We start from the raw sequence: 14,622 nt of genomic DNA, 5'->3' as shown, positions 1-14,622 counted from the left end.
CTAACTCCCCATTCTCGGGTCCTGCTGGATAGAGCAAAGGTTTTTCCTTAAAACATGTATACCTTGTAAGACAGAGCACACAGTAAGTGCTCAGGAAACTCTTGGGATTGCCTGCCTATATCTCCAACCTCATGTCAAACCACTTCCCTACTTTCACTGAGCTCCAGTCTTTCTGATCTGTGAATGAGTTCATTCCCACCTCAGGGCCTTTGCACTTACTGCTCCTACAGTGCTCTCCCCCCAGATATCTGCATGGCTGGTTTCTCCTCATCCTTCAAATGTCCCTTCCTCAAAGAGGTCCTCCCTGATCACTTTGACCAAAGTGACCACTCTCACTCTCTAGTTTGTTTACTTCACTATAGAAGTCAAGTGCCTAAGTGGCTAAGTGGAATTCCAGTTCCACCACATATTAGCTCTGTGGCCTCAGGCAAGTTGCTTAACCTCTCTGTGCTCGTTTTCTCACCTGTAAAAATGGAAGTAATAATACTTCCCCCTCCAGGAGGTTATTTTAATGAATCAATATATATAAAGCTCTCAGAGTATTGCCTGGTATGTATATTAAGGGCTCCATCATGTTGATAATTATTTATTTAGATGCTTGTATTTAGGTTTCTCCGTCTAGACTGTATATTCCAGGGGGCAGAGTCCTCGTCTGGTTTTACCCTTCCTGGCAGATAGTAGGTGCTCAGTAAACACTGATTGATTAGAAAGGACCTTCGGGAATATGCACCTCTCTCTCCTGAGCCGATGTTCAGGTGCCATTGAGCCACGTGGCTAAGCTGTCCGCTATCCACATTCCCCACTGTCCAGAGAGGGCCCTGAGGCGCCCCCTGCTGGACATCGTAGGTTTTCCCTTGAAGGAAGCCGACATCTGTAGTCCTATAATCAATGTTTGGGGGGGGGGGGTTGTTAGGGGTTAAGCGCCCGCTCTTTGAAGCCCATTGCACCTAGGCTGAACCTTGTGCTTCTCCAATGAATCTGTGAGTCATCTGCCGAGTCTTGGCTCCTCAGTATCCTCATGTGTACAGCAGGGTTAACAATGCCCTCTCCCCCTTCCCCATCTCCGACTGGGTCACGGGGGTGGTGTGACAGGCCGTGCCCCATGCACAGTGAGCTTTGCTGGCCCACCTAGCCCCGAAGCATCAGCCCTTTTTTTTTTTAAGATTTTATTTATTTATTTGACAGAGAGAGACAAAGCGAGAGGGAGAACACAAGCAGGGGGAGTGGGAGAGGGAGAAGCAGGCTTCCCGCTGAGCAGGGAGCCCAATGCGGGGCTTGATCCCAGGACCCTGGGATCATGATCCGAGCTGAAGGCAGTCGCTTAATGACTGAGCCACCCAGGTGTCCCAGCATCAGCCCTTTGATGACTCAGGAGCAGCTGCCTGGTCTTCCCAAGCTGAGTACCACCAGTGTATCCAACTAGCCTCTAGTGACAGGTACTCAGGGACAGTGGGTCTGAAGCATCCCATTATCTGAGCCCCTCAGGTCTCCTCCGTGGTTCCCATGCCCTGGGGCCTCAGGGCAAAGAATCTGGTCTCTGGGTTTCTGGCTCCCTCCTCTGAGAGCAGACAGTTGGCTGCAGGTGGCCTCACTGGGCTTGCATCCTCCTTCCCCACTCCCCCATCCCCGCCTCCCTGGCTGCTCTGTCTCCCCCATCATAGCCCTGGAGGTTTCTCTGTGCCCTCTCCCGCCTCACTCCACATTCGTCCCCAGCCCTCACCAGTGGCCTTGGCTTTGGCTGCTGGCCACATACACTGCCAATCCTCCAGCCCAGAGCCCCAGGCCCCTCATGGGTCTCTCTTCTGACTGCCCCATGGTGGGGGGGGATCTCCTCCACCCGCAGCACCTCCCATGCCCCCACATCACAGCCCTGACATCCGGGCCCCGCAGGCACCTGGATGCAACTCCTGCCTCTCATGCTCGCTGAGTCTCCATCCAGCCTCTTCCTGAAACCCCCTCCGGGGGGGGGGGGTCCCAGTCCTCTCCCAACTCACCCTCATGGGGCTCTCCACATGCCCATCCTAGTCCATCGCCCCAGAGCACTACCTTGCCTATTACTCTTTCATGGAAACTCATGGGGGGTGACCCTCTTCCTCCATGGCTTTCATCAAACCCATCAAGGCATCAATTCCCCTGATTGGCAACTCAGGTAATTGTGGACGGTGCCTTCCCCACCAGAATGTGTGAGATCCCCTAGAAAGGACTAAGGATGCCCATGGGGCAGGGGCTCTGCCTCCACCTTCAGATTGGGAATTCTAAGAGAGACTGAGGATGACCCCAGAGCTGGGACTCTAGCTAGAGCCCCCCCAGGACACTGGATATCTCTTCCCAGGGCGCCCCATCTTCCTGGGACAAAGAGTGTCTCCCTCATCCCTGGAATCTCAAGGCCCTGCACAGAGCCTGGCCCCAGGGCTGGGACTTCAGGAATGGTGAGTGAATGAATGAACCAGTGAACAAGTGCAGGCTGGCCCAGTTTAAACCCCGCAATCCCATCTGACCAGCAGGTGGCACCGGGGCTCAGAATCAAAGGAAAGCTGGAGGGCCACTGAGGTTTTATTGGTCACCATTTCCAAGAGGAGAGCAGCTGTGTGGAGACCCTCAGTCCACCCCCAGGACCAGCAGCTGAGCATCCTGGGGAAGGGCTGGGTGTGAGAGCTGCTGGGGAGGCCAGAAAGAGTGCCGGGCACCACACCCCTGCCCCTTCCGCTCAAACCAGTGCTAGGGGGCCAGCCTCTGGGTAGGGCTTGGAAAAAGACCAAAGACAAGATACGAATGACTCCTGTTCAATCCAACACCAGGCCCGAGAGGATGGCATGAAGTGCGCATGAGCTAAGAGGGACGCCATGTTGCTCCCCCAGCCACCCTCTCCATCTCCCCATCCCCACCTGGGCCACTGGCATCCATCCCTGGGCCCAGGAGAATTTGTATTCTAGATGAGGTGCTGCCAACCCCCCCCCCAATGATCCTGCCCTCAGAAAGGAACGGGATGGGGATCAAGGGATCCAGAGAGGCCTGGAGGACAACCCCCCACACACACCCTGTCCTGGCCTCTGGGCAGCTTGGGTGTCAGTCAGGCGCCAGGCCCAGCTCCCCACTCCTCGCCCTCACAATCCCAGCCTTTGTCCAGCCGGCCCAGGCCTGGCTGGCTCTGCACGGGCCCAAGGGCCCCTGGAAACCAGAGCAGCTGGAGCCCCACCAAGTATTTTTCCAGGCCGGGCCTGGGGCCCTCAGGAGACAGAGAAGGATGCAAAGGGAGAGGTGTTCATTCATCCGTTTGTTCATTCATTCCTTCCTTGGACAAATAATATTTATTAAGCGCCCACTTTGTGGCAGGCACGGTACTAGGTGCAGGGGGTTCAGCGGTGGGCCCAGCCCAGGCCCATACCCTCACCCATCTTATTTTCCAGATGCAAATATGTGCCAACAAAACCCCTCCTTCCCAGTGTGGGGGCTGGGCTTGGAGTATGGGGCAAGAGAGGAGTGGGGGGTGAGGATGGTAAAAGTGAGGATGCTAACGACTAAGACCTATGTACCCCAGACCTCTGCCCCTCCAAGGCGGGTGAGGTTGGAGAAAGGGGGTCACTCAGGGCTCCACCCACACGCTGCTGTTGGTCACCCGGGCCCCGAACCAGCCCTTCCAGTAGACGGAGTCCTGACCCCCGTGCTCGAAGCGGACAAAGCGGACGCCGGGCCCATAGTCGGTGAAGGTGTGCGAGATCTGGGGAGTGGAGGTAGGAGGGTCAGGTTAGGGCGCTGGTGCCTCACCCAGCCACCCCACCCCGGCGCACTTTCCCGCCTCTAGCCTCCCCTCGATTTCTCAGCCTGGGTCCCTCTTCCACACCTCTCCGCCACGTCTGCCCCACCCTCGTTCCGTGGGCGGGGTTTCCACGAGCCCCGCCCCTCGTTCCCAGGCCCCGCCCCGCCCCGCCACCCGGAGCCTCCAGGTTCACCTGGATCCAGCCCCCTTCGTCGCTGTCTGGGGGCACGGCCACCTGCCCGCTGCTGAACTCGGCCAGCACGTCCTCGTGCTCCGACAGCAGCTTCACGGTGAGCTCGTACAGACAGCCGGCGTCGCCGCGGCCCGAGTACCTGCCCCGAGGGAGGGAGCGAGTGCCGGCCGCGCCCTGCTGAGCCGCTACTGTGGGCCGGGCCTGCTACACGGGTTCTCATTTCCGCCCAACCCCGCCGCCGGTACTACCAAGGTCCCCGTTTTACAGATAAGGAAACTGAGGCCACAGAGAGAAAGGACTCGCCCAAGGTCCTAACCCAACGACTACACCCCAGGTCGGCCAGACCCAACTCTGAGGCTAAAGCCAGCCCACAGTGACACGTTTTGGTTTTTTGATTGCCAACATTTAGAAATCAGGAGGGGAGGAGGAGTTCCACCTTCTGCTGAAAACCCCTGGCCCACGTGACCACAACCACTAGAGTTGGGAGGCAGCGGCCCGTGGGGCAGGGCAGCGGCTCCAAGTTGCCCCTCACACACACACACACACACACACACACACACACACACACACACACTCCCTCCTTCACCCGTCCCCTTTCCCTTCCCCACAGTCCTGGCCCATCCCCACGGCTGCTCACCAGTCCTTCGCCACGATGGCCGGCTGAGTGGTGTCCAGCAGCTCCTCCCAGTAGCCCTCGGCCTGCAGGTCAACCACCTGCGCTTTGCGACACCACCTGGGGAACTGGAGTTAGGAGGGAGTGGCGCCCCCTCTCCCCCGCTTTGCCCTCCATCCCCCTTCTCCTTACTCAAAGGAGGAGGCGAAGTACTTCTTGACGCTCTCATCGTGGATGAATTCCACCCCACAGTCTCCGGGCAGGTCCTCCACCCTCCAGCCGTCCCCACCGTGCTCCACGTCGCACCAGCCCTCCAGGTCCTCTGTAGGAAGAGGACAGCCCCACCCTGGTCACCCACTCCCTGCTGAGGGTGTGGCAGACCTGGCCCTTGCTCCTATAGTTTGGGGGGGGGGGGGGGTTACAGGGCTGGGCAACGTGGGACTTGAACGGTGGGCTGGGCAGGTGATGGTGCGGGTAGAACGGGAGGCCCTTCCTGTCCGTCCCCAGATCCTCTCTCCCTCCTGGGAGGGTCCTCCCGAGGGCCGGTGTTGCCCCAGCTCGCTGAGGGGGGAAGGACCTGGGAAAGGGGACCCCCAGAGAACAGGCAGCCAGGGAGGCAACCACACGTACAGTATGCGTTGGGGCCACTCTGCAGAGCATTGCGCCAGGGCTTTATCTCACTGAGCCCTCCAAAGCGGGCTAGCCTTGTTCCGGCCCATTTTGCAGCAGGGCAAGTCGAGCTCGCCGAGCCCCTCACCTTCCCCGCACGGATTGCGCAGCAGGTTGCGCCGCCGCTTGCTCAGGAAGTAGAACTGCTGCCAGTGGTCGCGCTCGTCCTCGGCGCCGCCCTCGGGCACCAGCCCCTCCTGCTGGCACTTGAGCAGCCAGAGAGGGGCGCCGTCCACCAGCTCCTTCCAGCGCAGGCACACCAGGCGGCAGGCCTGCACCAGCTGGGCGGCCGGCAGCTCGGCCAGCACGCGCAGCAGCAGCGGCTCGGGCAGCTCGGCCAGGTACGCGGCCGCCTCCGCCGCCGCCGCCGCCGCCGCCGCCTCCTCCTCCTCCTCCTCCTCCTCCTCCTCCTCCTCCTCCTCGGGCCGCTCCTCCCCGGCGCTCGCCTCCTGCGCGCCCGCCTCCTCCTGCTGCCCCTCCGGGCTCACCTCCTCCGGCTGGCCCACGCTCTCTGCAGGCGGGGGTGGGGGGCTGTGACTCCGCTCAGACTGTCCCCCTCCGAGCCTGAGAACCCCGGTGTGTCGGCTCTCTGCCTCCCACCCAGCCTCGGGCAATCCGCAGCTGGGCCCCAAGATACTGCGCCCTGAGACTGGTGCCCAGTGGAGGAGGTCCACCCAAGGGGGAGGGGTTGGGATGAGGGCCACAGACCAGCCCCGTCCCAAGAGTGGCCTCAGAGGCCTCAGTTGTCCCGGCAGGGCCAGTAAACCTGAGAAGACAACAGCAACTGATAATATTCCTATAAGGGCATCCATCTATTGCACGAACTTGACTCCATGTATCACACATCCACTCCTTTATCCTTACCAGGACCCCCTGAGATCCCTGCTCCCCTCGCCTCCTCCGGGGAGTGCTCCCAGACTTCCCACCAGGACATCTTCCCACTGTGGAGTTCCTGTCCTTCCTAGCTCTTGTCCTAGCGTGTGTTGGCTTGTAAACACCTCTCTCAGGACCAGACTGAGCGTGAGAGGGCAGGAACTGGGTCTGGGACGCTCACTGGTTCATCCCAGTGCCTGGCATCTGGAACCCTCCCTGGCACACTGTCAGCAGCTAATGTTTCCTGGGCATTTAGCAAGAGCTAGGCATTGTTCTAAGCAGTTTCTTTACTCTAAATCCTTACAGCATCTCTTGGAGGCTGTTCCTACTGCCGTTGCTATTTCATTGATGAGGAAGCTGAGGCGTAGAGAGGTGAAACCACCCGGGATCACACAGCAAATGAGCGGTCGGAGCCTGGACTTGAACCCAGGCAGTCCAGCTCCAGAGCCACCATTAACCACCGTGCCCTCGATAAAATAAGGTATTGACTTTGGAGGCACCATTATGAGTTTGATTTTGACTCGCCAAATGTTACACCGCTGGTACGAGGGCAGGGCCGTGGGGATCTGAGGTTGAAGGGAAGGGAGCACAGGGTTGGAACCCCCTGCCAGCCACAGCTGTGTGACGTGGGGGCTCGCTAGAAGAGAGCAGGTATACGGAACAAGGAGCTATAATAAATGCTGGAGAAACGAAGGTCCTTTCAGTCCCTTTTTTACCTACCCCTGGCCCTCCGTTTCCTCATCTGTGAATGGGAGTAATCATTGGGCCAGGCCATTCAAACAAGCGCTGATGTTCCGATCCCCTGAGGGGGGGCCAGGGCACTCTAAATCGTAAGGAGGGGGCAGATGTCAGGAGCTCCAGGCTGGGCGGTCTCCTAGAACCCAGCCGGCCTCAGCTGGGCCATCAAAACCTTGAGTAAGCAGATACTGAGCACACAGTGTCTCAGGAGGAGGAAGACACAGTGGCGAGGAGATGGGGCCACTCCGGATGATGGGGGAGGAGGGACAGTGCTCTCAGAGCTAGGATGGGGGGGTGGGGGTCCTAAGGGCTAGAGCCTGGAAAGCCCAGGCGGTGGTAGAAACAGGCCGAGCCTTGGGGGAGGGAACAGGCAGGGCCTAGACCCAAGTCTGTGTGTTGCCAGGACCCCAGCCTGTCAGTGCTTACCTCCCCCCACCACATGCGGTATGTCTCTCCTCCCGCAGTCAGACCCTCGAACTGAATCAGGGTTTACCTCTTCTTCAGAACCCAGAGCACAGTCAGTCCTCATAAATCTTACTTAGTGAATCTTATTGAGCATAACACTTTCCTTCATTAATAGCTTTTTTTTTTTTTTTTTGCCACATCTTTATGATGTGGGGGTTTACCCTTTCTTTTTTGCCAAGAAGAAACTGAGGCCCCCGAGAGGCTTACTAGCTTCGCCCAGGAACAATGGATGTGCAGAGAGGAAAATCCCAGGCCCCAAAGCCACATCACCCGTTTGTCTTGCTGCCCACAGCTCTCTGGGGAGCTGGGCCCAGTGTCCTCACCTCTCCACCTTTCCCCCTGCCCTGCCCTGGCCCTGCTGGACACCTGATGCTCCCCCGAAAGGTGCACCTTGCCCGGTCCCCTCTTCTGGCCTCAGGCCTGGCACTCCAGGCCCCAGATCTGATTACAGCCCCCGCCCCCCCTTTCCAGCACACACAACTCTCCACATTGTTGCCATCGGAAAGTTATCTGGCCCCTGGAAGCTGCCTCCCAGGCTGACTCACTCACCTGCATTGGGCCCTGGAGTCCAGGGAATAGCTGAGCCCTGAGAAAACGCAGGAACCCATTCTGGGACCCTATAGAGGGTGTGGCAAGGGGGTCATGGATGGGGAGCAGGGGCTGAAGGAGCTGGGAGTTTCAGGGCTAGAGGAGAGGGGCTTGGCCTCCTGAGCGTGCATCAATATTTCTGGTGGCCTGCTCAAAGCAAGGCCCACTCTCAGATGGGCCCGATGGGGCAGGGGTGGGGGAATCTGCAAGTAGGTCTTTTTCCCACCCTGACTCAGCAGGCAACCCCTAGAGGCTCAGTAGGGAGTTCAAGGGATGGGGGGGAGGGTCTCTGGTGCCAGACAAGATGACTGGGCAGTCTCTGAGGGCCCTGAGCACAGGCGAGAGCTATGCCCCAACTCTCCCTCACGGCTGGCCTGATCCCCACTGGGCAACCAGCCACCCAGTTGAAGAGCAGCCCCTCCAGCCAAGGGAGCCCAGGAGGAAGAGTGGGATGGGGTGGGGAGAGGCCGGTAACCCCAAGAAATCCATGGGGATACAGGCAGCTCAAGGGCCAGAGCTGACAAATGAAAGAAGTTGATGGAAGAAAAAGGCTTGCAGCCTCCTGCATCCCAGATGGGTCCCAGACCCAGACCCAACAGACCCTAGGAAGCTGACAGGCGGGAACGTGGGATTACTCCTATGCTATTTGCCTGGTAAATAGGACCCAGGAGCCTGTCACCTCTAGAGGCCTCCAGCCAGACAGAGGGCTGCGCTCTTTTAAGACTGTCTCAAGGGCTTTGCTTGGGTGAAAGTTTGCCGCGCTGGGTGTCGGGGACCCCCTCGCTCTCTGATGCCCCCTCTGTGTAGCAGTCGCCCGCGTGCCCCGGTCTCCCCTCCCGGGCTGAGCGAGTGGATCCGGGTGGCGGCAGCTACCTGGTTCACCGTCTCCGTCCATCGCTGCGGAGGGCGGTCTTGAGAGGAGGAGGAGCCGGAGCGCTGCGGGGCTGCGGGGCTGCCAGAGTCCCGCGGCGGCGGCGAGTCCAGGCGCTGCCCGCGTCTAGGTCGGGCCCGGCTGGCCGCGCCTCTTAAAGGCCCCCGCCTCCGCCCCCGCCCCGCCTTTGGCCCGGCGCCGGGACGCCCCGCAGTCCGGAGCGGTCGGCCCCAGGCCTGAGGCTACCGGTTCCTCGGCGGCCCCGGGAGGCTGGGAAAGGTCGGGAGTCGGGTTTTTTAATGGGGGGAGGGAATCCGATTTGGGGCGTCTTCCAGCTCCCTCCAGGGGTGGCTGCTGGGAGGTGGAGGCGAGGGGGCAGCGAGTCTGGGTCAGGTGGAGGGTGCGGGGCGCGCAGTCCTGGAGGAGGGAGGGGGGCGGAGGCTCCTCCCGGCGCCCCCACCCCCAGGTAATTTTCCTACGACGCGATGGGGGGAGCGGCGCGGGGAGGGCCGAGGGGCGGGGGCGGGGCCAGGGCGGGGTCTGGCGGGCCGGGGCGGGGCCGCACGCTCCAGCTCTGGCAGGCAGAGGCCCGCTCAGCCCCTCCGCTGAGAGGGACCGCGCAGCGGCGGCCGAGCGCAGGTGACGCGGGGGAGTGGGCGCGGGGAGCGCCGCGGTGGGGATGCGGGCGGGCCAGGGATCCGCGGGCGGGCGGACTGGGCGGTTTCCGGGCAGTGCGTGGAGCGAGGCCGGGTGCGGACAAGGCCCAGGCCTCGGGGGCTGCGCGGCGCGGCCGAGAGCGGCGACGGAGGCTAGAACCCGGGCTGGGGTCGCTAATCGATGTCCAGGGGTCCGAGCCCCGGCTTTGGGGGGCACTTTAAGGCCACAACGCGAGGTGGGAAGGCCGCAGGCGCGCCGGGGATCCTGAGGCTGAAGCCCAGCCGCGGGGGTGGAGGTGGGAGTATGGGAAAGGCCTTTCCCCGTCGCCCACCCCCTCTCGAGTCCCAACCGGGCAGATCATTTATTCTGCGGCCTTGAGAAGGTCTCTTGAGCTCTTTGGACCTCTGTCGGAGACAATGATAATTATCCCCCTGCCCCCAACCTTTCTCCCTCCTCCGTTTGAGGACTTGCTGGACGGTTCTGCGGTCCTGCGCATTGTTACTTACACTCTAAAGCCTGGCCTATTGGAAAAGGCTTGCTCTAGAATCAGAGAAGACTCTTTCTGTCCTCTGTCTGTCTGTGTGACCTTGGGCAGGTACTCGCACCCCTCTGGGCCTCCTTAGCGTCGTTAGAGGCTGCTGTGAGGTGACAGTAAAATCAATCACCTTTAATTTTTTTAAGATTTTATTTATTTACTTGAGAAAGTGAGAGTGAGCAAGAGAGCATGAGCAGGGACAGAGGGATCATGACCTGAGCCCACGGCAAGCGGCTTAACCGACTGAGCCGCCCAGGCACCCCCAAATCAATCACCTTTTATCGAGCATCTGCTGTGTCAGGTCATTTGAAACCATTTTAGTACCGTTCCTGGCCCCATTTTACAGAGGAGGAAACTGAGGCTCAGAGAGGGACGGTGAATTTCCTGAGATCATAAATGGCAAATACTCAGTTCTGGGGAGGGGGCCTGGTCTCTAGTGCAGCTTTTCAATAACCACAGGGGGGGCGTCCAGAAGCCACATGCCATGGCCGTGGGGAACATCAATGAGCTCCCCGAGAACATTCTGCTGGAGCTGTTCACGCACGTGCCCGCCCGCCACCTGCTTCTGCACTGCCGCCTGGTCTGCAGCCTCTGGCGAGACCTCATTGACCTAGTGACGCTCTGGAAGCGCAAGTGCCTGCGGGAGGGCTTCATCACCGAGGACTGGGACCAGCCCGTGGCCGACTGGAAGATCTTCTACTTCCTACGCAGCCTCCACAGGAATCTCCTACACAACCCGTGTGCTGAAGGTGGGGTGCAGAGTGGGTCTGGCATGCCCCCAACGCACACACTGTCATGATAGCAGCTGACTTTCATTATGCACTTACTGTGAGCCAGGCACTTTGGATGGTTTAACTCCTTTAATCCTCTCTCAATAATCCTAAGAGGTAGGTGATGTTAGTGCTCCCATTTTTCAGATGGGCAACCTGAGACCAAGAGTGGCATTTTTTGTATTCCACCCTCATATCCCCAGTGACCTGTCCTAGGAGAGGGACTGTTGGCCAGTTGGGACTACTTGTGCCCAAGACCCAAGACCAGGAAGTCAGAGCCATAATTTGTGGGCCTAGATCCCAGACTCCAGGGCTAGGCCTCCTAGGACTGCCCCAGAGTGCAAAGGGGACTTTACTTATGGAAGAATGAGAGATCCAGTCTTCTTTCCAGCATATTACAACAACAGGTAAAACAAAACTTCTACATCATCTAGAGCTCCCTTTTCCCCTTACTGTGGTGTAACTCATCGGCTCAACACTAGGATGAGATGGGTGCCTCATTTCCCATTATGTGGGCCAAATTCTGGAGCAAAATGATAATGAAATGACTCCAAGCTGTCCAGAGCTTTCAGATGCCTGCCTCACTTCGCTCCCCAACAGCTGTATTCTTGACCAGCAGTTGGCATACTGTGGTCCATGAGCCAAATCTGGCCCAGAAGCTAAAAGTCGTTTTTGCAGTTTTAAATGGTTATTAAAAAAGAGAGAGAGAGACTGCAACAGAGATAGTATGTAGCCCACAAAACCTACAGTATTTTGACCTTTTACAGAAAAAGTTTGCCAGCTCTTGTTCTTAACTCCAGTTTACAGAGGACAAAACCAAGGCTCAGAGAGGGAAAGCAACTTATCTAAGGTTACACAGCCCAGTACTAGTAGAGCTGGGACTAGCCCCAGATCAGATCTGTCTGGCTGGTGTCAGAGCATTCTCCATCACAGAAGGTATCTGGTCATCCACATGGTCACATGTCTTGGGATTCCCAGTGGAAATCCCTTACCATGATGCTGGGCACACAGGAAGCATCTAATAGAAGACAGCCGCTATTGATCTGCAGTGTCCCACACAGTGTCCCACAGCATGGGGCTTGAGGGCAGCTACAGAGATCCAGAGAGAGGATCTGGGAGGAAGGGGCACTTGCAAGAAAGAGACCACTGGGGGGGGTGCTTCCCTATGATGTGAATTCTGCTTTCTGGCCAGAGGGTTTTGAATTCTGGAGCCTGGACGTGAATGGAGGTGATGAGTGGAAGGTGGAGGATCTCTCTAGAGACCAGAGGAAGGAATTCCCCAATGACCAGGTCAAGAAATACTTCGTGACTTCTTATTAGTAAGATCTGAGGCTGGGGAACTGTTGGGGTTGGGGGGAAACCCAAGTCACTTCACCCCAGGATCTCCTGCTCTGGGAAGGGCAGTCTTCGCCCCCCCCCCCCCCCCCCCCCCCCCCCCGCCCAGTGCCCTAGTGCTGAGCCCCAGCCCCTCCCACCCCTCTGCCCGCCCCCAGCACCTGCCTCAAGTCCCAGGTGGTGGACCTCAAGGCCGAAGGGTATTGGGAGGAGCTGATGGACACCACACGGCCGGACATCAAGGTCAAGGACTGGTGAGTGCCTGGGGCGAGGGTCTGGGGGAGGGGGGCCTGCTACTCAGGCGCCCCACCCCCACCCTGCCCCCCATCTCCAAGGCCCTGATGGGCCCTCCCTCTGCCCACAGGTTCGCAGCCAGGCCAGACTGCGGGTCCAAGTACCAGCTGTGTGTTCAGCTCCTGTCGTCAGCACATGCACCCCTGGGGACCTTCCAGCCAGACCCGGCAACGATCCAGCAGAAGAGCGATGCCAAGTGGAGGGAGGTATGTGGGCCGGGAAGAGGGCAGGTGGCATATCGCCCAAGGCCGAGACTGCAGTCAAACAGGCCTGGGTTCAGATCCCAGCTCTGCTGCTTCTGACCTGGGCCTCAGCCGCTCAGGCTCTGAAATGATGCTGGTAAAGCCATGTTCAAAAAGGTTGACCGTTATTAGTTACTAATATCGGTTATTATTCCTATCTAGACCAGGGGGCCGCAAACATTTTCTTAACAGGCCAGATGCAAATATTTTAGGCTTTGTAGGCCGAGTTGTCTCTGTCACAACTACTCCACTCTTCAACTCTGCCATTGTGTGGTGAAAGCAGCTTTATGGACATGGCTGTGTTCCAATAAAACTTTATTTACAAAAACAGGCCGTGGGCCCCAAGCCATAGTTTGCCAGTCTGACCAGTGCTGTCCAGTAGAATTTTCTGCAATGAGAGAGATGGTCTGTGTCTGCAACTGTGCAGTACGGTAGTCAGTAGCCACGTGTGACTATGGAATGCTTAAAAGAGCCAGTTTCTGCTGTGACTGAGGAACTACATTTTTAATTTTATCTAATTTTAATTAATTTCAACTTAAATAGCCACACGTGTCCAGGGATGACCGTAGTGGACATCTTTGGGCAGTTTGCAGAGTTTCCTTCAGTTCCCTTGAGTTGTACTTAGGTAATCCTGTGGAGTGGCCCCGGGAGGATTTTGCTCCATTTTACAGATGAGGAAACTGAGGCAGAGAGGAGAAGTGGCCTGCCCAAAATCACAGAGTTAGGACTAGAACTCAGTTCTGCTGACTCCTTGTCCAGCACTAAGATCTTGGCCCCTTCCTGACCTCTCTCCCTCCCTCCACCTGTCCCCGCCCCCCCACCCCCTCCTCCAGGTCTCTCACACGTTCTCCAACTACCCACCCGGCGTCCGCTACATCTGGTTTCAGCACGGCGGCGTGGACACTCACTACTGGGCCGGCTGGTACGGCCCGAGAGTCACCAACAGCAGCATCACCATTGGGCCTCCCCTGCCTTGACGCCCCCCAAGCCCTGATCCGCCAGACCCTGACTGCTGTCAGAGAAGGGCTGGGTTAGGGAAGGGGAGGGGGCCCAGGCTCCCCCAGACCTCCTAGTTCATCCTTGCCCCACAGTTGCCTATTTTATGGAGCCTCTCGGTTTGTGCGGCCCTCACACGCCAAGGGGGGGCCAGTGCTCTAGGCCCCAGGTCTCAACCAGTGATCACAGGGGAGGCCTGTGTCAACCCCTTTAAGAGATGGGGCCCCTGAGGTTGGGGAGGTGCAAGGTGTTCTCCCAGGCTCCTCCAAGAGTGGTCTCCAAGCTCAGATGCCAACCTAGATGTGTGTCTCTACCTTCCCCTCCTGGGCCCTTTCTCCCTGTCTTCACTGGGGGCCCTCGGAGCAGGGACAGTCAGGACATCTGGCAAGCCTGTGGCTGCCTGCGTAGTGCAGATGTTGGGAGGTGACCATGGAGCTCAGACAGATCTGGGAGTGGAAGAGGGGCTGTGCTGGCCTGTCCCCTGCCTCATTCTGCCACTTCCAAGCTCTTTGCTCTGCCCGCCTGCTCGGAGAGGCGACTTGGACCCAGAGGCTCAGGCGTAGTCGGAGATGGGCAGGGCCAAGATGGAGTGGGGGCCAGGCCAGGTCTGGACTGACCTTACTGTCAGTGAAGCCCCAGAAGTCAGATGGGTATCAGGTGGGGGCAGAATCTCCAAAAGATCCCTGGAATCCTGTGCATGATAACCCAGGGCAGGTGGGGGGAAGGATTAGACCCTGATTCTAAGAATGGGGCATGCAAGCCCTGGATGAGGTGAGTGGGTGGTTTTCAAGGACCACCTGTCCACCTCCATGCCTAGACCAGCTTCCCTGGGGCTTGAAATGCCCTATCCCACCCTTGGAACTGCCTTTCCTGAACCTCCCCACCCTGCCCAACCTCACTCCTACCTCTCCCTCCTGCTGGAAGGACCCCAGCGCTCGGATTCTGCCCCTGCTGCATGCAGCTAAATAAAAGGTGTTTCTAGCCCAACTGTGTCCTGTGGTTTCTGGGAGGAAAGGCAAATTTCAT

General features: G+C 58.5%; 2 protein-coding genes across 6 annotated transcripts; one reads left to right on the top strand and one right to left on the bottom strand.

Moving 5' to 3' along the window:
- Positions 1 to 1,278: 1,278 nt before the first annotated feature.
- FBXO2 (F-box protein 2) lies at positions 1,279 to 8,934 on the bottom strand. Its single transcript, XM_032393664.1, has 6 exons — positions 8,770 to 8,934; positions 5,321 to 5,743; positions 4,756 to 4,885; positions 4,588 to 4,683; positions 3,951 to 4,089; positions 1,279 to 3,718 (listed from the first exon to the last, which is right to left on the bottom strand). Exons 1-6 carry the CDS (start codon positions 8,789 to 8,791, stop codon positions 3,584 to 3,586), a joined length of 945 nt encoding a protein of 314 aa, XP_032249555.1. The 5' UTR covers positions 8,792 to 8,934; the 3' UTR covers positions 1,279 to 3,583.
- Positions 8,935 to 8,957: 23 nt separating this feature from the next.
- LOC116625221 (F-box only protein 44) lies at positions 8,958 to 14,600 on the top strand. 5 transcript variants are annotated; one of them, XM_032393636.1, is made up of 6 exons: positions 8,958 to 9,233; positions 10,419 to 10,708; positions 11,922 to 12,019; positions 12,223 to 12,318; positions 12,429 to 12,564; positions 13,434 to 14,599. In XM_032393636.1, exons 1-6 carry the CDS (start codon positions 9,067 to 9,069, stop codon positions 13,592 to 13,594), a joined length of 948 nt encoding a protein of 315 aa, XP_032249527.1. In that variant the 5' UTR covers positions 8,958 to 9,066; the 3' UTR covers positions 13,595 to 14,599. The 5 variants fall into 5 exon arrangements, with proteins under 5 accessions (XP_032249527.1, XP_032249516.1, XP_032249538.1 ...); XM_032393625.1 differs by having other exon boundaries at positions 11,922 to 12,048; XM_032393652.1 differs by having other exon boundaries at positions 8,970 to 9,046; positions 11,922 to 12,048.
- Positions 14,601 to 14,622: the final 22 nt, after the last annotated feature.

This window comes from Phoca vitulina, unplaced genomic scaffold (assembly GCF_004348235.1).
Source record: "Phoca vitulina isolate PV1807 unplaced genomic scaffold, GSC_HSeal_1.0 scaffold2, whole genome shotgun sequence".
NCBI classification, from domain to species: Eukaryota; Metazoa; Chordata; class Mammalia; order Carnivora; family Phocidae; genus Phoca; species Phoca vitulina.
This window is presented reverse-complemented; position numbering and strand designations above follow the sequence as displayed.

Bases quoted from the DNA above. Each gene is read 5' to 3' on its own strand.
- LOC116625221 (XM_032393625.1), top strand. From the start codon at position 9,067: ATGGGGGGAGGGAATCCGATTTGGGGCGTCTTCCAGCTCCCTCCAGGG. The intron at 9,234-10,418 runs GTAATTTTCCTA...CAATAACCACAG, and splicing joins CCCGGCGCCCCCACCCCCAG to GGGGGGCGTCCAGAAGCCAC. The intron at 12,049-12,222 runs GTAAGATCTGAG...GCCCGCCCCCAG, and splicing joins TACTTCGTGACTTCTTATTA to CACCTGCCTCAAGTCCCAGG.
- FBXO2 (XM_032393664.1), bottom strand. From the start codon at position 8,791: ATGGACGGAGACGGTGAACCAG. The intron at 4,684-4,755 runs GTAAGGAGAAGG...CCAGTTCCCCAG, and splicing joins TACTTCGCCTCCTCCTTTGA to GTGGTGTCGCAAAGCGCAGG. The intron at 4,090-4,587 runs GTGAGCAGCCGT...CCCTCGGGGCAG, and splicing joins GCCATCGTGGCGAAGGACTG to GTACTCGGGCCGCGGCGACG.